Source organism: Astyanax mexicanus, chromosome 17 (genome assembly GCF_023375975.1).
Source record: "Astyanax mexicanus isolate ESR-SI-001 chromosome 17, AstMex3_surface, whole genome shotgun sequence".
Lineage (NCBI taxonomy): Eukaryota > Metazoa > Chordata > Actinopteri > Characiformes > Acestrorhamphidae > Astyanax > Astyanax mexicanus.
The window spans coordinates 45,078,781-45,102,118 of NC_064424.1; the positions used below are offsets into that span (position 1 = coordinate 45,078,781).

General features: G+C 38.3%; 1 protein-coding gene across 1 annotated transcript in view; it reads left to right on the forward strand.

Annotated features, from left to right (window-relative positions):
- The first annotated feature begins 364 nt into the window (after nt 1–364).
- ell2 (elongation factor for RNA polymerase II 2) overlaps nt 365–23,338 on the forward strand; it is a 35,362-nt gene continuing 12,388 nt past the window's right edge. The window contains exons 1-5 of the mRNA XM_007253933.4: nt 365–547; nt 12,428–12,475; nt 13,783–13,904; nt 14,562–14,725; nt 17,868–18,127. Coding sequence (XP_007253995.2) covers nt 419–547; nt 12,428–12,475; nt 13,783–13,904; nt 14,562–14,725; nt 17,868–18,127 — 723 coding nt within the window. The 5' untranslated portion in view covers nt 365–418. The remainder of the gene's footprint in view (nt 548–12,427; nt 12,476–13,782; nt 13,905–14,561; nt 14,726–17,867; nt 18,128–23,338) is intronic.

Consider the following 23,338-nt stretch of genomic DNA (forward strand, 5'->3'; position numbering starts at 1 on the left):
ATCCCACCAGGTATTTGTGTCAAAAGTGCTGGAACAGTGCTGAAACACTTAAGAAATAAACACTTAAGAAATTAGTAGTGCTTTCGTATATTTTAGAATAAAAAGATAAAATGTCTGTAATTCGAATTAACCGAATTATTTGTGAAAATTGCCCAGCACTACTTTTAAGTATACTTTTTTTTCACAAGGGGTAAAATGGACTTAAAATGACATTAATAATATAATTTATCGAAAATATATTTTTGTGAGGGACGATTTACCGTCCTAACAGGTCGGTCATCATGACAGGCCTAGCGGTAGAGAAAAGCAGGAGGAGAAAAGTAGCTAACTGACCCGCAGCTCCTCCCTCCGGCCCGCTGATGCAGGGCTTCGCTATAGGCGCCTCCGACAGAGAGACTATGGTGGCAGGCTGGTAAAGATGGCTGCTCTCTCCGAGGATGGGAGGTATGGACTAAATTGTGGCCGAAATGCTGAGAGGATCACCGTATTGCACGTAAAACTGACCGAGACAGCCATACGAGCTCTAGAGAGCTACCAAAACTGTAAGGTAAGTTGAAGGAAAGTCACAAATCTAACTGGAGAAGCTCAGAGAGGAGAGAGAGCAGTGCCACGCACTAAAAAGCACAGACTTCATAGCATATGCTGGGCTTTAACCATAAAATATGGGACATAAGAAACTGTTAATGCCTGTTATTAAGTCTAGACTGTTGTCATTTTGAAAAAGATTGAGAAAACAGTGGACCGTTGGGTTGGGAAGTCCTGCTAGATAACCCTAGCCAGATTAGCTAAGCTAGCTAGTGTTCACCTAACTGTTAAGTCAACACTGAATTGCCAGCTCTGCAATCCTAATATTAGCTAGAGAGCTGTGTCTCTTGCTTTGGGTTCATATATTAGATAGGTTAGTTAGTTAGCTCGCTAGCTAACTATGTGGTCTATAAGCCATCGTTTGTTATTTTTCTCTTCTAACATTACTAACAAACTCAATTGGAGAAAACAACTTTTGTTGAGTAGCTAGACAACTCCTAGCCAGCTTACCACCATTGTCTCAGCACATCCAGCCACATACTCAGCTAGTTAACCTAGCTAAGATAGCTGTTAACTAAATGTTTGGGCGTTGCAGCTTTCTTAAATACGTTAAATGAAACGTATAGATATCCTACAAACGTTAAAACAAAGTTAAGAAAGTAGTGAACAGAAATTAACAAAGTTGAATCAGTTTAGCCCAGAGAGGAGACAGCAGTGCCACGCACTGAAAAGCATAGCAAGTTTTCATGATAAATTCTGGGATCTATGAATAAAAATAGCTAGCTTGCTGTATAATACAATAACGCGTGTGTGGGTGTTTTAAAATATTGAATATTGTCATTTTGAAAATGTTCTAAAATGATTGAAACGAAATAGTGAATGATTGTGCTGGCTAACAAATTTAAGTCAACAATGAATTGCCAACTCTGCAATCCTAGCTTATCTAGGGAGCTGTGTTCAGTGCAGTGGGTTCATTTAATAGTTTTGTATTTTTATCTAACTAATAAGATTAATAAACTTTAAAGATTTACTAAGTTAGAGGGGAAAACTACCTAGTTAGCTACATAAGTGAGAAGTTCGCCAGCTTAGGTAGCTAGTTAGCAAACTAGCGTTAAGCCACATACAAGCTAACGCTAGCTCACATAGCTAAGCTAAGTGAATGTCTAAATATCAGTGTGTATGTAGCTTCGTTGGCTATTTTAATACCTTAAATTGCATATATTGACGTCGTTTAAACGTTTTTAAAAAAGTCAGTAATCGAACAGTCAAAGTTGTCAAATAGTGGCGTAATGCTAACACGAATAACTTGAAGTTTAGCTGAGGTATTAGCCAGTTTAAGCCAGCTAAAGCGAGCGTAGCTAACCTAACTATTCGTTTCCACCTAATCCAGCTAGCCAACGTTAGATAGCTAAATAATGGCTAAATATGTCTTTAAAAGCTTATGTTTGTGTCTTTTTGGTGGTTTTAACTCCTGCAACAGCATTTCTAGCTAAATGTCTAAATATAAAGACGAAGACGGGGCTTGGCTTTTGTCCAACTGCAGTTTTATTTTCCAACTTGATGATTTGGTAGCAAGCTAACTAAGCTAGCTAACGTTAGTTGTTACATGGGGAAAATAAGTTTTAAGTTTAAGTGCAAAAAAAATTACAGCGATCTTTGTACTTTTTCAATAGTACCAGGGTTTGTTCTAACTTAAAGTAGAAATGTTACTGTCGTAAGTGGCTTATTTTTGGAGTCCTTTTCTGTTTTAAACAGTAAGATTCAAGCTAACGCTAGCTACGTTAGCTAACTGTGTGGCTAACTATCAATGGATGTAGCTTCCTTAGCTATTTAAATATACGAAATGGCATATATTAATGCAGTATAAAGTAGCTAAAATATATGCTGTATCTTTTATAAAGTCAGTTATTGAACAGTCAAAGTTGTCAAATAGAGGCATGTTGCTAGTCTATTACTTTTAGTTTAGCTGAGGATATCAGTTTAAGCCAGCTAAAGCTAGCTAGATAACACTTAACTTGCTTAGCTAACTACACGTTAACTGATGTTAGTTTGTCTTTAAAAATTTACGTGTGTCTTCTCGTTCGTTTTCAGTCCTACAACAGCATTTCTAACTAAATGTCTCAATATAAAACGAAGACAGGTCCTGACTGGTGTCCAACTGCAATTTATTTTTCAACTTGATGCTTTGGTAGCTAGCTAGCTTTAGCTTGGTTACATAGCTAGCTCACAAGGGGAAAATACGTATTTTTTTTTACTTAAATGCAAAAAACAAGCCACATTTGTACTTTTTCAATACTACCATGGCCTTTTCTGTCTTAAAATGGAAATGTTAATGTCGTGAGTTTTTTTTTTTTTTTGAGTCCACTCCTGTTTTAAAGAGTGAGATCCAAGCTAACGCTAGCTAGCTAACTGAATGGCTAACTATCACTTGATGTAGCTTCGTTAAGCTAGATATTTAAATACATAAGTTAAATGGCATATACTTAATTTGTATAAACGTTAAATACTTACTGTATCGTTTAAAAATGTAATTATTGATCAGTCAAAGCTGACACATTGGCTTTTTGCTAGCTTGCTAATAACTTTTAGTTTAGCTGAGGTAGTCAGTTTAAGCCTGCTAAAGCTAGCTAGCTAACGCTTATCTAAGTACGGTTCCACCTAATCCAGTTAACGTACATAATGTTAATTTTTGTCTTTAAAAACGTACGTGTGTGTCTTCTCGGTGGGTTTCGTCTTTATATTAAAACATTTCTAACTAAATTTCTTAATATAAAGACGAAGACAGCTCCTGACTGTACTCCAACTGCACTTTATTTTTCAACTCTTTGGTAGCAAGCTCACTAGCTAGCTAGCTAACTTGCTGACACGGGGGAAATAAGGTATTTTTATTATTTAAATGCACAAACAGCAAACTTTTATAATTTTTACTACCAGGGCGTATCTCTAACTTGAGGAGGAAATGTTAATGTTGTGAGCTGCCTATTTCTCGAGTCCACTTCTGTTTTAAACAGTGATATACACTCTAACCTAGCTAGCTAACGTTAGCTTGCTATCCTATTAGAATATCACTGTATAGCTATAAATTATAACTAACTAAAAAGCGAACTAGATAATTGATAAATAAACTAAACAATTTAGAGAAATGAAAGTGTTTCAGAGTAAAATAAATATTGTAAAAAGGGTTAGCCAACACTACTAGTAAGCTAAGAAGCTAACTAGCAATGCCTTTTAAATGTCTTTTTTAAAATACAAATTTTGTTTAATCTCATAATTTTCTTTGCAAGGTACTTTATACATAAATGTAGGGTACAAAAGAGTAAACCTATGTTGTCTAGCTTTAAACTAAATGAAGAGCTAGAATGTTCTTTGAAGGCCTTATCCTCCTCTTGTAGCTTATCTGAAACCTTCAAAAACTAGGAACTCATACTTTAAGTAAATATTCTGTTTTGTAATGCTGATTTTTTTTGTTTGTTTTTGCCTTTACCTGGCTTTAAACATTTTTTGTTCTATGTTTTAATCTTAAAACAAATTATTGTGTTGACTTGTGGCTGTACTTGGCTGTTGTTATACACATATAGTCAGGTCATAATATATTAATTAATTTTTTTTCTGTTTCTGTAAGATACAGACCAGGCTGACCAACAGGTTTTTAGCTGGGTAGCTTTAACGGTACAGTCAAAACATGCAAAATAAATTTTACCCCAATCCCTTCTCGCCATTTCTCTCTCTTCAATAGAGAACACAATGCCTGGATGTAAGCTTAACAAGGGAGAAATTAGGTGGCCTCAATGAAGAGTTGCATTGTCTGAATTTTTAAAGCTGCACTGTTCAAAGTGCTTACGGGGCACTGTTTGACTTAAAGCTACAGCAGACCTATTCTAAACCTGCACTGGACTTCAGCTAGTGAGAGGTCGTTCGAGTCTGAAGCACCCAAGCCCTTGATTTCTATAGAGTCAGTGTTTAGGTAAACACTGATCTTTGCACACGTGGGTTGCAGAGGCATACTGGTTTTAAGGTTTACTATACTATGAACATTAATGGTTATCAGACTGCATTTGCTTAAGACTTTAAGGCATGGGTTGTCAGGTATTTGCCAAAAATGTCTAATTGTTTTAAACAGATTTAAACTTTACTTTAAAATCTGACCAGTTCTATATTTAATAATGTTAAAATAAATAATCTATAATGTATAGCTCAGCAGAAATTTTGTAAATCAACCAAAATCACAAAGAACATTGTTTAACACCTACTCAGAGTTGCCTTTAAAACATTTTGCTTAGGTCATTTCAAACTTAGAATCCTTAATGTATTAGTCATTAGTTGGATATAAATGTTTTTAAATCATGTGCAGATTTCTTTTTTATTTTTCATTTATTTTCACAAGGGAAACTTTTATAATACTTTCAGTAGAAATAGCTTAAATTTTTAACATTTTTATATATATTTTGATAATTATTGTAGGAGTAGTAGTGATAATGATAAGAGTAGGAATTGTAAAATACTGTATATTGTAATGTGGTTAAAAATATATATTTTCTATGAAAGTGTCATTCTGTTGCAAACCTACTGCACAGGCAAAAGAAAAAATATATATCATATCATATAATGAACGTTATCACCGGTCACCAATAATTGACAGTTTAGAAATAACACAGGGTGATATTGTATACACAGAACCGTCTACTCTGATGCACAACTTGCACAACTCCTGCCCTCCAACTATTCCATATAGCAATGTAATATTTTGAAACTGTATGAAAGAAAAACTTGATCCACTTCTGCTAAGTACAAACCTGTGCACACTTTTCCCTCATGGCCAGTAAATAAACTTTTTTTTATCCTTATGTCTCTCTTTGGTGATTTACTGAACATACGTAGGCTAGCTTGCAAACTGCTATGTTGTCCTCTTGGCTAATTGCATTTCTTTTTTTTTATATATATAATTATTTACATTATTATAATACATTTGGAATAAGCCTAAGAATGCAACCTTTTAAAAAGTGAAATTGGACCTTGCATAAATAAAACTTAAATGAAATAAAAACACTTTTTAAACAAAGTCAATGTACCAGATCATATTGTCTCTCCTTTGCTGAGTAAACGCAATGAGCAATATTAAGATCATGGTCATGGTGCTGTATTGTGCAATAAGTTAAAAACATAATAATTGTGATTGGCCGATCTACATTGAAACATACTGGAAGAAAGTTATAGGCTTTAGAACATCCGCAAACTCCTGTTTTTAAGAATGGAAGTTTGTCTTGTCTGCTTTTTCCTTCATTTGTAAAAGTTTTCCGCCATCCTGTTGCACTCAGCTAAGGTGAGCAAGGCCTTAGTTAAATACTGAAGTTGAATTGGGTTGTTGAGAGCTTTGGTGCCTGTGGTATAAATGGAGAGCCCAGCAGATGCATGTTTAAAGGTGCTGAGGTTTAAAGTTGGCGGCTGACCTGCAGATGAGTGTGTAGGTCTGCTCTGTCCTGTTTTATGGTTTGGAAACAGTAGGTGTTTGATATAAATTGGCAGGCCTGTGTATTGAGCTGGCTGAAAGCTTAGCTTGCTGTGAATGTCCGTTGGAATGTGTGCATTCCTCTTGCAAGGGAAATGTGGCACGTACTGCCTAGTAGCCTATGTTTAACTCGCGCCTGGCTCTCTATTTGGCAATATGATATTTAGGGACGGTGATGATGGAATCATGGCGGCTTAAGGAACTATAGATACCTGGGTTCGATTCAGCATTAAAAGTAAGATTTGATAATATAAGAAGTAGAATTGGAGAACTTAATGTGCATTTTAGTAATTTAGTTGTTTTGTAGGTATTCATGTATAAATAATGTTAACGTTACTCTATAATACTTAAAAAAAAGAATCTGCAGCTTATATAAATCTATTTAAATAGAAAGGAATAGCCACAATAACCACAATTCTCTTCCTTAATAGTCATATTAAAATCAGTGATGCACTTTGCTCTGCTGCAAATCCAGGTAAATCTACAAATCTAGGTTACTTTCAAGAACTTTTCTCCTCAATTCTCTGGAATGAACTGTTGGACGTGTACGTGGTCCGTCATGAAGGCAAATAATTTCTGATTTTGGAATCTGGAAGCACTCAAATTCCTCACTGCTCTTAGAGGTGCTTAGCTTAGAAGAACTTTTGGGATTCCTCATTACAAAGTCAGCTTCTTCAGAGAGCTCATTTGAATTAATGTCCTAGAGGATCTGTAGGCTGCTATATTTGGATCTCACTTTGAGGAATCTTTTGAGTTTCTCACTGAAGTAAACATTAGCTTTTTGCAAAGGCTGGATTTCTTAAAAAAATTTTTTATCACCAATAAGTTTTTCTTCAAGTTCTTTCAAAGCATTTTATGAGCTTTATGCACAGCGTTATCACACTGAAGAACCTCCCAAATTTTATCTAGACTTTTTTCTTTAAAATGTTAAAAAGGTGAATGAGCTGAATGTATGCACATTAGATGATGAGCAATTGAGCAATATATCATTTATTAAATTTCAAAGCTATTTTTACCTAACTTGTTTTCAAAAAACAAGTTATGTTACATATGCTATGCAAAGTACTATGTGTGTAAATTAATTAATTTTTTTTTTATTAAGGCTACAATCTTATTGTATTATATCTATCTTAAACAAAGATATGAGTCTTTGGTCATCATTCAGTATTAAATATTAATTAAATATTTTGTTATATTGCCAAAAATATTATCGCAAAAGTAAAGGCATAAAGTTATCCTAAAGCAGTGTGTAAGACTGGTGGAGGAGAACATAAAGCCAAGATGCATGACAACTGTGATTAAAAACCAGGGTTATTCCACCAAATATTGATTTCTGAACTTTTAAAACTTTATGAAATATAAACTTTTTTTCTTTGTTTTTGCATTATTTGAGGTCTGTAAGCTCTGCATCTTTTTTGTTATTTTAGCCATTTCTCATTTTCTGCAAATAAATGCTCTAAATGACTATTTTTATTTGGAATTTGGAATAGCAAAATCAGAGAAACTGATTCAGAAACTGAAGTGCTCTTTTAATTTTTTTTCCAGAGCTGTATATTGGAGCATTTCTGTTGGATTATCATGAAATTGTAGCACTGTGGAATAATAATAATAATAATAATAATAACAATAATATCAATAATAATAATATAAAAAAACCTGCTGGATTTTAATTGCATTTTCGATGTTAGTCAAAAACTGCAGAAATTAAGACAAATTACAATGTCTGAACCTTCTGCATGTTCTGTTTCCTGATTAGGATTCTCTGACTAATATGTTCTTGTGTTTACAGCGTTTTTTGGGACACAGTGTGTTTAGCCTGTTCTTTTTCTGCTTCCTTTCAATGTGGAGCATTTGTTAATCATTATGAATCTCTGGCAGCGTGGCAAGACAGCCGGGACTGCAGGGGCGACCTTAGCGAATGAGTGCTGAGTCGACCCCCTCCTAACCGTACACGCGTCTGCATGACCGTGCTGTAATAGGGTTAGGGCTGGGGGATTTATTTTCAATATGTGCTAGGCTACCTCGCCTGTTAGAGAGCCAGGTTAAAGCTGAGGCTGTGGGTCCTTCTTAGACCTGCTCCTGCTGTCTATATCTGTATCTCTCGTGTGCTCTCTCTCTCTCTCTCTCCCCCCTAACCTCTTTGCTCTTATGTGGTGATTTAGCAGTCATGAGAGGTCTGTCTGGACCTGGTTCTCCCTGCTGCTCTGTAATGTGATCATCGGCGGGTGGATGTGTGTGGAGTAAGAGTGTGTTTGGGGGTTGGGGAATGTGAAACTGATCTGGTTGTTCAGGCCTCTGCAGAGAAAAAGGCTCTGTACTGTCATTTGAATATAAATGAAGACACTTGATGGTGTTTGTGTATAGTGAAGGGGGAAATATTTGAAGTTCCTTCAGTTCCACTAGTTTGCAGGTCATTAATGGCTTTTCTCGACTTCTTAAATGCTTTTCCAAGGAATAGTTGGCGTACTGGAGATGTGAGGTCTCCAGAGTTCAGTAAGTGTGTTTAGGTTTTGACAGGTTGGAGCATTTAAATGCTGTTCTGGTGTTCCTGTGCTGCAATCAGGTTAAAAATAGCCTGTGTTTATTTTGCTCAACGTTGATGGAAACTTCACAGTTCAATTTAGAGACTTTGCTCCAAGCTTCAGTCTTTAGTTAAAAGTCGTGTATTGAGAGAAAAACTGTGGGGCTTTACATGGCCAGTCAGATTTTTGGATGTTTGCAATTAATCAAAGACAAAAGCCTCTTTTTTTTTATTTATTTTTTTTTTTTATAGAAATGTATACACAGTGCATTTAGAGTATGTGTGTCCTATAGGACTGTCAGTTATCCAACTTTTTCTTTGTATCAATTTGTTCAGCATTGAAAGTTATTTAATGTCCAGCTATGTGACTACCGGACATACACACATGCAAAATGATGCGTAATTAAAATATTGATCAGCCCTATAGGTACATGATATAAATCGGAAAACACAGTTGCGCCACTGACTGAAATGAACCTAGGCAACAGTCAATCGTCAGAATCCGTTCCTATAGGTGCGCCACATGCACTACGCGCACCCATTGCATGTACACCCTCGCTCATTAAAAACACACACACACACACACACAGACGAGCTGCATTGTGCAAACCCGACTTTTAATTCAACAATAAACAGAATAATAAATAATTAAAATAATATTGATGTTCCTTTTAAAGTAGCTGCTGGGGTATCTTCACAGCGTGAATGCGTAGGTCAGTATCCTCTGCTGTGACGCACAAAGCGCCACACTGTTAAGATACGAACGCGCCAAAGTCGGAGCTCTCCTGCCTCTTTAACAGAATGACAACTGGCACACTGATTGGTTTATTTCACATCACACATAAAATACACTCATGATTAATTAAGAGAATTAGATCATGCTTTTTGCGTGTTTTGAACCGCACAAGGTGTGTTTTTTTTTTTTTTGTCATTTGTGCCCTTACAATACCAGAGACGCACAGACCTGTCCTAAATCTAGCTGTGCGATCCACAATTGACCAGTGACCTATAGATTGCAAAAATGGGGCCCTAAAGGCGTTTTCACATTACATGCGGTAGCTGTACCACTGTGTGCTGACCCCATTGGGTTCAGGTGTGACATGTTTAAGAAAGCCCCGCCTATTTTCATTAAGCGACGCTCGGCATTAGCAGCAGCACAGCAATCACAACTGCCCAGCATCCAGCAGAGCAGCATACCATGTGCAGTGTGAAAGTGCCTTAAGCCAACTAAGCAACTCAAGCAGCTTATAGCACAACCAGTGTCCATTGTCTATATTATTTTATTATAACGTTTTATTATTATTCACTCTATAGGAGTATTGCTTTACAGTATCTCAATATATTGAGCCGCTGTGCCGGGATGGTGTATTATATTGACAAGTTCCTGCCTGTACACATCCATAATGTTAGAAATCTAAAAAGTATATTTAGGCCATATTCATTTGCGTAAAGTTGAGCTCTGCTGAACTTTTCCGCCATTCAGAAAGACAACGCTTGGATGATATTTGGCTGATCGTTTTAGTCATTGCCTAACACTTGCTGCCAAAGCAATTGCAATAAACAGCTGAACACGCTTGGAGGAGAACACTAACTGTCAATTCAGTTACCGTATTTTTCGGACTATAAGGCGCACCGTATTATAAGGCGCACGATGAGTGAACGGTCTATTTTTAGTGTTAGTCCATACACAAGGCGCACTGGATTATAAGGCGCACTAAATGAAACTTTATTTATATCAGTAACAATAACTCTGAGCAATAAATCCTTCACAATATCTGTGAAAAATAACAACATCTCTGAGCAATAAATCAACAAGCACAGCAAGTAACTTACGTATTACTCCGCGACGCTCCTGACAACGGTAGCCGCAACGCTCCGACAGACCATAATATTATGTTGAAGCACAGCAAGTACGTATTACTCCGCGACGCTCCTGACAACGGTAGCCGCAACGCTCCGACAGACCATAATATTATGTTGAAGCACAGCAAGTACGTATTACTCCGCGACGCTCCTGACAACGGTAGCCGCAACGCTCCGACAGACCATAATATTATGTTGAAGCACAGCAAGTACGTATTACTCCGCGAGGCTCCTGACAACGGTAGCCGCAACGCTCCGACAGACCATAATATTATGTTGAAGCACAGCAAGTACGTATTACTCCGCGACGCTCCTGACAACGGTAGCCGCAACGCTCCGACAGACCATAATATTATGTTGAAGCACAGCAAGTACGTATTACTCCGCGACGCTCCTGACAACGGTAGCCGCAACGCTCCGACAGACCATAATATTATGTTGAAGCACAGCAAGTACGTATTACTCCGCGAGGCTCCTGACAACGGTAGCCGCAACGCTCCGACAGACCATAATACTACTTGAAGCACAGCAAGTACCGCATTACTCCGCGAGGCTTCTGACTATAATAGCGTGTTGTGCCGAATTCGGTGAATAAAACGGTTTTAAAACAGAGATAAAGATTGGATAAGTTTCATTTCTGGATGAAGTGATTTCCAGCGCTGTTTGGATATAACTGTGGATTACAGGAGACTGGATTGATGGATTCTCTTTAGTCTGGACGCGTTTTGAAGGTAGGACCTGTGGCTGAGCGCGGGTGTGTGTTCGGGGGGTGGCGGCAGTGACCGGAGGTTAACCCCGGACAAAAGGAGAGCCTTTTATTACTGGAAACATGCGCTCTGACGCAGCTCTAATTCATGAAACATACATCCTACAGTAAAAGCACAGTTCTGGAATCCGGAGAGCCAGACGGTTCGAATGGTGTATGACATGACCGCATTCGATGAAATATGGACGAACGATAAACGCAAATATGAGAGTTATGAATTATTAAAATCATAACCAAGGCATATTTCGCCCTAAATGTTTATTTTCTGAAAGGATATTCCGCTAAATAGGCTAAATAGCTCAAAAGCAGAGATTCTAAGCTTTAAAATGGTATATTGGATGTCTATATTGAACCTGTAACTGTTCATAACTATTCAGAAACACAGCCAGTTATGAAATATTAAATATTTCTGGCCCGCCGGTGGGCCAGCGCGTGTTAAGAGGTTAACTTTACTTAGAAGTGGGCGCTAAAAAGAAACGGTTTGTGCTATTACCCCAGAACGGGTGGAAAGGAAAGTTTACCGGCACCTTGTTCTGGCCACGGAGCTACAGTGGAAACTAGCTACCTTGAGCCACAGCCGAGAGGCAGTACGGCAGTCAAAGGTAACCGCGCGCTAGCCCAAGAGGGGGATCTTTTTCTGGCGTGGGTGAGGAATTCTGCACAACAGAGCGCCGTGTACCACATAAAAATCGAGGTCAGTAAACACAAGCAAAATCCATACACAAGGCGCACTGCATTATAAGGCGCAATGACGATTTTTGGGAAAAAATAAGTATTTTAAGTGCGCCTTATAGCCCGAAAAATACGGTATTTTGCATAACACATGCCCTGCACTGGCCTTTGTTGCAATGATTGATGGGGGATGATGTCCTAACCACCAAGAGAGGCTGATATCAATGTTGCACTTATTACTTTGCCATAATTAATGCTAAATATGTTTGAATTGCTTTACCAAATGAATTGATCCTGGTGCTGGACTGCATAGAACTTCCTTGGCTAAATCCCTTTTAAGGAACTACACCACTTTTCAAAATTTTGAACTACTGTTTAAGGACAGCGTTTTTATTCAGTCAACATAATTTCCATGATTCAATCTCTCTTATTATTTTTATAACATTTTATTATTACATTTTTTTTTCTCATGTTTTCACATCTTGCACATTTCACATATCTGTGTTATGGTTGGCCAACTGTTTTTTGTTCATTAATTTACTTTGCCTTCTTCCTGTTTTATTATTTCTTTCAGAATGTACTGTCCTCGCGGCCAACAATACATTTCCAAGGACTTCAAGGGGTAAGTGGACGATCAGCGCATCCCAGGCTTAAGAAAAACTGACAGTCCAGCTGCATGAGTGGTCCAACTGCGACCCAGTTTGTTTCCAGGGCAGAAGTGTGCTTGTGTGTCAGAGTGCTCGAACCCTCCTCCTGCCGATGACTTGGGTGCTTTTTGGCTTGAGGATTTATTCTTAGGCCCGTCAACTCTCGCTGTTCCTCTGTAGAAATGGCTGATTAACCTCTGACCTTGGACACCGTGTGAGAGTTCAGCTCTACTCAGGCTATTAATACTGTCCTGTGGTTATGCAGCCAGGCTCACACTCTGATTCCTGCCCCCACAGCCTATACAGATCCTCTTAGAGCAGTGCTGCCGTGTCATAGGATGCCAATTACTTCATTAGTGTAGTTGATATAATTGTATTAGGGGCAAAGGATGATCATTTTAAGTCATTTTAATTGAACAGTCCAGTACGTGATACAATAAATGGGAGACAAAGTATAGGAATATTTGCTCCTTTATTTTTTTTTTCCTAAGATTAAAAGCCTTCTACTAAATGTTGGAGCATTGCTGTAAATATATAATTGCATTCAGTGATGAGCAATACTAAGGTCAGGAAGTTGGATGGCCACCACTTCATCTTATCTCTCATTGGATAGAGCACCATCATTCTAAAAAACACCGTTCCCCTGTTCAACAGCCATTATTGAGGCGTAATTGAGTCAAAAAGTTCAGTTCGACCATCTCGATCGGAAATATATATATTTATTATTTTTATTACTTTTTTGCTATTTTTCTATAAAAAAAATCACATTTGCCATTATATATTTACTAGAGACAGATTATATCTGTCTAATATCATTTATTTTACGTTAATCCTGGATATATGAAGATATTTGGAGTGCATTATTATTAGTATCATGACATTCTGGATCATTGACTTCCGTTACAAATCTGATAAAATTCTTGTATTTTTTAAAATATCTTAGTTAGTGTTGTGCCATATCATATTGTATGCAATAATAAAATGAAATTTTAATTTTGTTGCAGTAGTTTATTCTTGAAATATATATTTTTTTAATTCAGTGTTTTGTCATATCGCCAACAGTATAGTTAACGCAAAAATTCCATGAAATATTGTGATATTATTTTAGGGCCATATCGCCCACCCCTAGCCCACAAACACGCATTCAGTTTGTTGGTTAGTCTTGATTATAAGTGATCAGGTCAGAATGCACATGTTCAGTTTTCTCAGTATTTTATTGTAAGTGTGTAACTTTGTGAACACAGTCGCTCATATTTGTCTTTTCCTGTCTGTGACCCTGCAGCGCATTAAGATTCCAAAGACCGATGTCTCAGACGGCTCTCATAACTTCGATTTTTACCTGTCCAACGTTGGCAAGGACAATCCTCAGGGAAGCTTTGAGTGCATCCAGCAGAATGTGTCCAGGTAAAAAAAAAAAAAAAAGAAAAGTCACACTGTTTAAGGTATAGGTATACGGTCCAGCGGACTAAGGCGCTGCCACTATGATCGGAAGATTGCTGGTTTGAATCCCGTTAATGTAGCTTTTCCATCAGCTGCTGTAGCCCTGAGAGAGCACAATTGGCCATGATCTCTCTGGGTGGGTACAGTAGATGTTGCGCTTTCCCCTCATCACTTCTAGGGTGATGTGGATCAGCACAAGGCTGCGTCTGTGAGCTGATGTATCGGAACCGAGGCGGCATGTGCTTGTTTTCAGCTTCCTGGTGTTGGGGCATCACTAGTGATTAAGGGAATCCTAACAAGTGTGTTGGGTAATTGGCCTTGTTAACTGGGGAGAAAATGGGATAAAAACTTTGAAGAAAAAAAAAATCCTAATATTTTAGTATCGTATCTAAAGACAACTCTAAGTGCAACACTGCCATCTAGTGAGCAGGGTTTAAATACAACACCAAATGAACCTCTGTCTGCTACCAATTTTTACATGTACACTATTAATTAAAAATAAATATTGTGATTTTGAGGATCAATACAGTATAACTAAGCATAGTATTGCAATCCTTGTTCTTTAGCTAATAGCTAATATTAACATTTTGAATCTCAAACTACTTTTTTCATTGTCTCTAGCTCTGGGGCATCCCACTTGTCATCTCTCGGGACCGTTCAGGACAAAATCACAGTCTGTGCCACAAACGATTCCTACCAGGTGACCAGAGAACGCATGACGCAGGCTGAAGAGGACACGCGCAAGAGGGGCACTAAAGTCATTAAACCAGGAGGGCAGTTCAGAGGCAAGTGGCACTTTTGACCCTTTACCTGCCAAGTTCATGCATAAACACAGGAGGAAACAACACAGGTGCCAGCTACTAATGATGTGGATTAGGGTCATGGAAGGAAAAATAGAGTAAAATAAGAGTTAATCCTTGTAATCAGGATTGGCTTAGCCTGACACTTTTGCTGTACGGATTGCCTCTACAGTGTCGATACTGCAGTGGTAGATGTTGGCAAACATTACCAGAGATGTATGCTATGTAGACTTAAGTACATCTGGTACACTGTGTGACCTGGACAGTACAGCGTCAACCAGAGACACCTGTTTAAAAACGTTAACTGTGAAACTTGTAACTTTGCATCTAAGAGTTTTCAGTTTTCTTTTTTGTTTTTCATTTTCTCTGTTCTCACATCTGTAATCAGTGGATCAGTGGTAGATCTGAAACTGTTCATATAGAGGTGCATTACATGGCAAAATATCACAATTTATTTCACATTATTTAGACTTTTTTTTTTTATCCTAATACTTAAACTGGGTCTCATTTACTAATATATATTTCTTTTGTAATCTCATAAATGCTGAAAGTGTAACCATTTCAGACCCCGTGTCCATTATAATGGACATAATGTATTTTCTTTTTTTTTTTTACGTTTTGCTGCATACAACACTAACTGAGACTTGTTTTCCGTCAGAACTTGAACCAGCCAATTAAAAAGTTTACAAGCCAATGAAACAGTAGCTTAGCCCCGCCCACCTCACCGAAACACTAACAGCAATAAGAATATTAGGGTGTTGCAGCACTAATGAGCCAACAGGGCAAAATAAGGGTTAATTTTTACTTCATTTTTATCATCTCTATTTTACTGTTTGTGCAATTAAAAAGGGCAATATCAATTTTAAATTAAATCTAAATTAATTAATTAATTAAAAAAAAAAACACTTTTGGTGTTGTGATTTTACAGCACTGTGTTGTTTTAAACATCTTCAAACCTCTCCAAACTGCTCCTCATGGTGTCTAATTTTTATAGTTATTTATAATTCTTATCATATCAGCACCTGGTTTGGGAAATCATTGCTTAATTAGGTGAGCTGGTGATGGAATTAGTGTTTAATTTAGAAGGAAACATTTTTGTAGCTAATTTAACTGAGGGAATAAATATTGTCATATTTTTTCCTCAGCCGTAGGTGTATACTAATGTGAGCTTGGTGTATACCAAGATGTATCTCTTGTGTATTATAGCTCCTTTATGCCTTTCCTACCACCCGTCATGGACTGTTGTAGAGTGTGAGGTCCCTGGAGGACGTTTTGTATGAAACTTAGAAGGATAACTGAGTTGTTTCTTGCCAGCGTCGTCCCCCAGAAGCATGCACCTCCACACCAACCCCCCCCCCCCCCCCCCCCCCTCCTCCTCTTTACACAGCAGGGTGCTGCACCGTAAACCAGAAAAGTCAGTTTTGCTGCCTCCGTGCTGTCTGAAGCTGCTGGAGGGACGTATTTGCATGTTGCAGCTGAGTGATGAAATGAGCATAAAGAAGTGAAAGGACTGAGTCAGGGCATGCAGCAGCTGAGCCTGAGGCAACAGTGTCAAACTTTACTCTTGAGTTTGGACGTTTACGTACACAAATATGGCCTAGCAGTATTGCAGGTTCAGTGTAGTTATTTTTTTTTGTTTTGTTTGTTTGGTTTAAGTGTACAAAATACGTTGTTTAAAACAAAGATCGTTATACAGTCCCTTCCGAGTACTGGAAGAGTACTGGAAGAGTACTGGAAGAGTACTGGAAGAGTACTGGAAGAGTACTGGAAGAGTACTGGAAGAGTACTGGAAGAGTACTGGAAGGAGGACAGATCCAGATGTTAATACCTGGAAATAAAAGCGGAAATGTTGATCCTTGTCTCATATATTTAGGTTTAGATTTTGTGTCTACACCAGAAATAATGGATTGGCCCCACAGTTCCATTATGTTTTGAGCTGACTTTTTAATGGATATTTAAAGTAAATTTTAGCATTAAGCATATTAAAAACATGCACTGCATGTCCAAATATTTGAAAATTTTGTGAACACCCCTTTTAATGAATGCATTCAGTTGCTGTAGATTGTACCCTTAAAGCTGCTGTTTCCATGTAGGTCAGCCACCGTTTCCAACAGTCTTTTAAAGGTGTAGGAAACAGTACTCACCACTCTCTGGCTTCATCTGTAATTTCTCTAAAGAAAAGACCTCTTCTTTTAATAGTTACAGAGTTCTCTGTGTTTCTGTGTGTAATTTTCTAGTTATTATGATTATGATGAAAGTGTGAATGTGCTGTAAGTGTGTAAATGCTGCACTAGTAGAGAGTAACAGCAGTTTTAGCACTGCAGCTTTACTACAGTTCTGACAATACCACACAAATTCGACAGTATTCAGCGTGATGTTTCTCAGTTGCACACATGCTAGTTAAATGACTGTATTTACCATAATAGCACATACTGCGTGTTCTTCTTCTTCTTCTTCTTCTTATTATTATTATTATTATTACAACTGTGTGCATCAAACCATTACTGCTATTGGGATGCTTTGGTACCAATACATGCAGCAATTTTCTTCCTGTATTCCTGACACTCTTTCTAGGGGGTTTAAAAGGGGCAGACTCCCTACTGAGCTGTTATGTTTTTGGCAGGGATTTCTGCTGACATGCAATGTTAGCCATTAGCCAGGTACTGTTTTATATTCACTCCAAATCAGTAATGTCCAGTAATAAGATGTAGATGTATAGCTTGAGCAATTGGACCTGACTTATGATGTAAATAATGTTCAGCTGAGGGACTGACTGTGTGAATGTTCAGGGCTCTGGAAGGAGATAAATGCATGAGAGGGACGAGAGAAAAAAAAGTAGTTTCTAATCTTTTAAAGAGCTTTTACAGGATGTTATAATCTCCTGAGGAAGTGCCGTGGCATCTCTCTCACACTGGCACACACCTGGCCCAGGGGACAGCTTGTCTTAATGACGCTGCATTGTAACCCCCTCCGAGTCTTATTCACACCCTATTAACATCAAAGGGAGGCAGTGTACCACTCTCAGCGTCTCTAATCATGATTATACCCGACTCCTCATGCAAAGCCGCTTCTGCTTCCCGTCGACGCCGTACTCAGCTGCTTCTCTGTTTCGACACCATTTGTGCAGGTAAAACGGTCCAGATCCGAAAGCCAGCTCCCTCTGCGCCCGACCCCGTTCCGGAACGGAAGCGCTCCACCCCAATGAACCCAGCCAACACCATCCGTAAGTGCCTTACCAGCAACCCGGTGTCCCAGAGGCCATACCGGGACCGCATCGTCCACCTGCTGGCGCTGCGATCCTACAAGAAGCTGGAGGTCCTGGCCAGGCTGCAGCGAGACGGGATCAGCCAGAAGGACCGCAACTCGTTAGGAAGCACCTTACAGCAGGTAAGTGTTGGACAGAAACAGCAGTGAAACTAAAGCCCAATCTCATGTCTCTTTTGTACTCTTACCCCTTAATTTCAAGTGTAACAAAGAGAAGCCTTGTAAGGGTTACAAGGTGAAGGGGTAAAAAAAAGATCCTACCTCTAAGAATTTGGACAATCCTTCAAGAACCTAAAAAGGTCATCAGATGACCCTGCTGGGCTGATGTAAAGATTCAGCTACCTAGCTGCTGGTTAGCTAGCTTACTAGTTAACTATCTAGTTAACTTAAAGTTGTAAAATTGACTTTTGGTGTTGTAAAAGATGAATAAAAGTACTTAACTTTGATGAAAAGCACACCTCCGTTTTCCCACAGCGTTCCGAGATCTAGAAATTCTAACAGTTTGTCCAAACACTCTTCAGACTGGGTGACACGGGGCATAATTTACCGTGATAAAACACTTTTTCCACCGTTTTTCAGCTCAAAGTAGCTCCACACTTCATTGCTAGAATCCGGAGAGCCCTGACATTTAAAACGAGGCATTAATAACTTAAAAAGTGCACAAGAAGAAGCTTAAAAACACTGTTTACATCATTTAACACCAGTTTAAGCTGCCAGCGCCGCCATTACTCTTGGCACCGGCTGCTATGCTATACGAAGTCTGCTGTGGGAGAACCAAAAGTCCATTTTACCCTGGAGTTCTCCTTTTAAGGGCATCATATGTAGTATTAGCAGTATTAGGATTAGCTGCTAACCGCACTAAGCGCTAGCTTTTTCACCACTCAGAGATCGGCCTGTCTGTAGCCTGCTGCTAACCCCGGCTAGCACTGCTAGAGCAGCATTAGCATTAGCCACTAGTCGTGCTAAACGTTAGCATTTTTGCCGTTCACAGACGAGTATATCAAACTGTAGCCTGCATGTTTACTGTGTTAAAACAAGCTACATGGGAAGAACCACTAGCTAATATCTTCCTGGCTTACCGGAATGCTCAGGGTTTTAGTGTGGCACTGTCTGGAGGCATTTACTAGCGATATCCGTGGCTAGCACTAGCAGTTTGCTGCTAATTCTAATGCAGCTGCAACCAGCCTTAGTGGAAAGCTGGAATTCTAAGCTTGCTATAATTAAATGGAAGTGTTTTACTCTAGCCAAATAAACATATTTTATGAGAGAAATTTGTGTACATTAACATCCAGCTTTTTTTTTATATATATAATTACAGAATTACTTACTTACTTAGTTTTACCTAACTTAACTTAGTTACTTGACTTGGAAGCTGTTATTTTAAGACAAAAATGCTGCATAATGTTACTAGAAACCCAGTAGATTTGCTGGTGCTTTTTACTACTACTTTTTAGTACTGCTTAGTAGTGTTGGATATTTAATACTATGATGTGTTAGAGCTGTAGACATTATTATCTTTACCTTTCAGGTGTGCATTCATTGCAATATAAATTATGCATTTTAGGATAAATTGGAACTATATCGAGCACATTTTTAAGGACGCTGTTACATTTCTTGAATCTCAATAACGTCCTGTTTTATCGGTGAAGTGAAGTGGTTTATGCTGTGGAAGATTGTGTGGGGAAATACTGAAGGAATATTAAAATGGTAAGCAGAGATGAAAGGCGGCAGCAGGGGATCAAGGCAGCGCAGGAGACATGAGGCGGAGATTTGCCGAGAGGGAGAAAACGCTCAGGTTGTGATGAGAAGGGAGCGAACACGTTGTAGAAGGTGGAAGTCAGGAGGGATGTCTGAATCTCAAATAGACTCTCTCTCCCGCTGGAGTTACTGTGGGTATGTGAGCGCTCCAGCAGTATTAATGCAGGGTTTGGTGTTCATGCTTATGCTTATCTGCTTTGCTAAGCTGGTTAGCTGGTCAGGAATGTGGTAGGAGAGTCATTGCTGTGCACACAATACAGAGGAGAGAGTGCGTTAGAACACACACACATCAGAAAGAACGATTCAGTAGTTCTGATTCAGATTCAGATTGAAGAAAAGTGATGTATTGTAATTGTATAAATCACATTTTTTTTAAGTGTCAGTCCGTATAATTTTGTTTCTAAACTGAAAGCAGAAGCATTTCTGAGTGGAGAAGGGATAAAATATTGTGTTTAACGTTACCAGTGTACTAAAACGATCATCCCTGCTAAGTTTAATATATTCATTTTAAAAACCGGGGTGTCATCTCTTTTTTTCTTTTGACCACATCACGCGTCTTTACTTACTTACGTCACACATACAGCCTCTAAAAGAGGATCCAGCTCAGTTTGACTTAAAACGAGCAGCTGGTGGAGCAATGGAGACTTCAGAAGTGAAGAAACTCAGATTTCAGTAGCTCATTCACCCATAGTAAAACCATAGAAACTTAGACCTGAAGTTTCTGACTAAGCACTCTCTCACTCTCCGCTCTGAAAGGAGACCTCATCAACCCCCCCGGTTTAAAATGGTTCTTCTGCATGCTTGATGCAATTACCCATTCTCACCAGAGGGGGCCCTAAGTCCCAAAACTAACAAACATCAGCTTTAATTAAACAAAAAAACTCACAGTAAAAAAGAAAACGCGCCATCAAGTTCATAAAATCTGAGTAAAATAAATATTTATATTTTTTGCCCAATCAGAACACTGGGCTCTAATGACACGACATTTAACAAAACTTCATCATAACCAAAGGTTGCTAGGAACCTGGCTGTTATGGTTGATGACCAGCTCTCGCACAGCATGTTGCCTCAGTTGCTCGGTCTAACCGCTTTGCTCTTTACAACATCTTTCAGATTCGACCGTTTCTATCTCAACAGGCCACCCAACTCTTGATACAAGCTGTGGTCATCTCGCACCTCGACTATTCTAATGCAATATTAATGTAGTAGTAAAGCCTGTGTAGTAAAGCCACTTCAACCAGCTAAAACTGCACATGCCACCCAAACTACTCATTGAGCTTCAATGGATACGGTTGCTGCTCACATTTAATTCAAATACAAGCCCTTACGATTGCCTACAACATGATGACAGAGCAGCTCCCTCTTACATGCAGTCGCTCTTAAAGGCTTTATATTTCCTCCCAATCGTTGCATTTCTCCAGTGAACGACGCCTCGCTTTACCAAACATTCACACAAAGCAATCCAGACTGTTCTCATACAGAGTTCCCCAATGGTGAAACAAACAACCCTCTACTACCAGATCAGGAGAATCTCTCACTATCTTTAATAAACTCCTGAAGACAGAGCTCTTCAAAGAGCACCTACTCTCCTAACACCTCTAACATACTACCTTCTACTACCAGATCAGGAGTATCTCTTACTATCTTTAATAAACTCCTGAAGACAAAGCTCTTCAAAGAGCACTTACTCTCCTAACACCTCTAACAAACAAACTTTTATATACCCTCCTTATTTCCTCCTCTATTTCACTATTACCCTTTGGCCTTCTTTAAACCCTGTCAAAAATATTTTTGTGTTTTGATATGTCGTCTATTTCTAATGTACTTCATTATTAGTAAGTCTCTTTGGATAAAATCGCCAATGCTAATAGGTTGTCCCAAAAATGATTGCGATAAAAGATATTGTTGGCATTTTAAGACCATTAAATGGCACTAATATAATGCTAACATAATATCGTTACAAAGGTATTGCACCCTTTTAAAGACTATACACATTGCGAAATGCGGAGGCAGGGGAACCGTGCAGCCTCTGTCTGTCCCAGCTGGCCCACAATGGACCGTTTTAAAGACCCTGCCTCAGCCTTCACCCCTATCCCCAGGGGCGCTGTCACAATATATGTGCATTTTGTAAATGCAAACACAATGGACGGTATCACGATTATTAAAATGATTGAGGTCATGTCCATGTATTGAATGATAATTGAAGTCAATACTGTAATTATCAAGAAGTGAAAATATCATTATATTAAAGTATTGCAAGAATTACAGAAACTAAAGGAGCTGTGGTCGGGCATTCACACATCTGTGTTAGCTGAAGCTGAGTGAGTATATATGTATGTATATATGTCAAAATGAGATTAGGGTGTTTTGAGAAGTTCTCTCTAAACGTGCATGTGGTCTGTGTTGTATAGAATCAGGGGGAAGCCCCAGCATTTTCAGTTTCTTCCTCTGGTTTCACTGGAAAACTGTTAATGGTATTTGTCCAGAATGAGAGTTTTGTGCTGATTGCATGCAACTATAAGTGATTTCTGAGAAAAGGCAGGGAGGTCAAGGGTCTCTCCCCTCTTGTTTAGAGTGACGGGGAGAAAAATGAGAAGTTAAAACTGTCCCCTTTTTTGTGTTGGGAAAAGAAAAGATCTATGACTGTTCGCTATTATCTGTAAGCTTCTCTATTTAGTGTATCTGTGTGTGTGTGTGCGCGTATGTGTGTGTATGTGGGAGTTTGCATTTCTCAATCTCACCAACTCTTGCCACACTAGTTTTTCCCTTTAACTCTTTACTTACTTCATTTTTAGTTTCATGTTGATAGTTTTGAGGTTTGTGCTCCATCAGTATATCAAGGGTAATTTCAAATGACTTGGTGGAATTAAGACCACCCTTATTCTTATCTTGTCTGTAACACATGGTGTCAAGATGATTGCAGGGTTATAATGAAGATATAGATGATGAATTTCACATTTCTGTGTAACGAGTTACAGGAGCTGGTCTTCCAGAAATTAGTTTGAGGGCTTTGTGTTGAGGAGAACCTGGATATACAGGGTTTTATGATTCAAAATGATTCTGTAAGCAGGCCACAAGACAAAATATATGTTCAGTGCTTTTCAAATTTATGTAAACTGTCACAGTATAAAAAAAATAACAGCATATGCATAAAAATAAGTTAAGTAAAAGTTTATTCAGATCCCAAACACTTACTATCTAGCGGTCTGGGATTAAAGTGCTTTTCTGTGTATATAGATGTAAAATTAAGAGCAGAACAAACACTATAACATTCAGTACTCCTTTAAAAAAATACCGCCCCCAGATTTGTGTACACTATTTAAGCAAACTATTACAATTTCTACTACTAAGCAAACCTAAATGCTTCTGAACTACGGTACCAGTCATATTTTGACACACTTCTCATTCAGTGTATTTTTATTTATTTATTTAATTTTGATTATGATTTTTAATATTAAAGACTATATTAAAGCTATACAGGAACACATACTTAATTATTCTGTAATCAAAAAGTGTTAAACAAACCAGAATATGTTTTATTTAAACTTTAGATTCTTTTAAGTAGCAAATTTATCT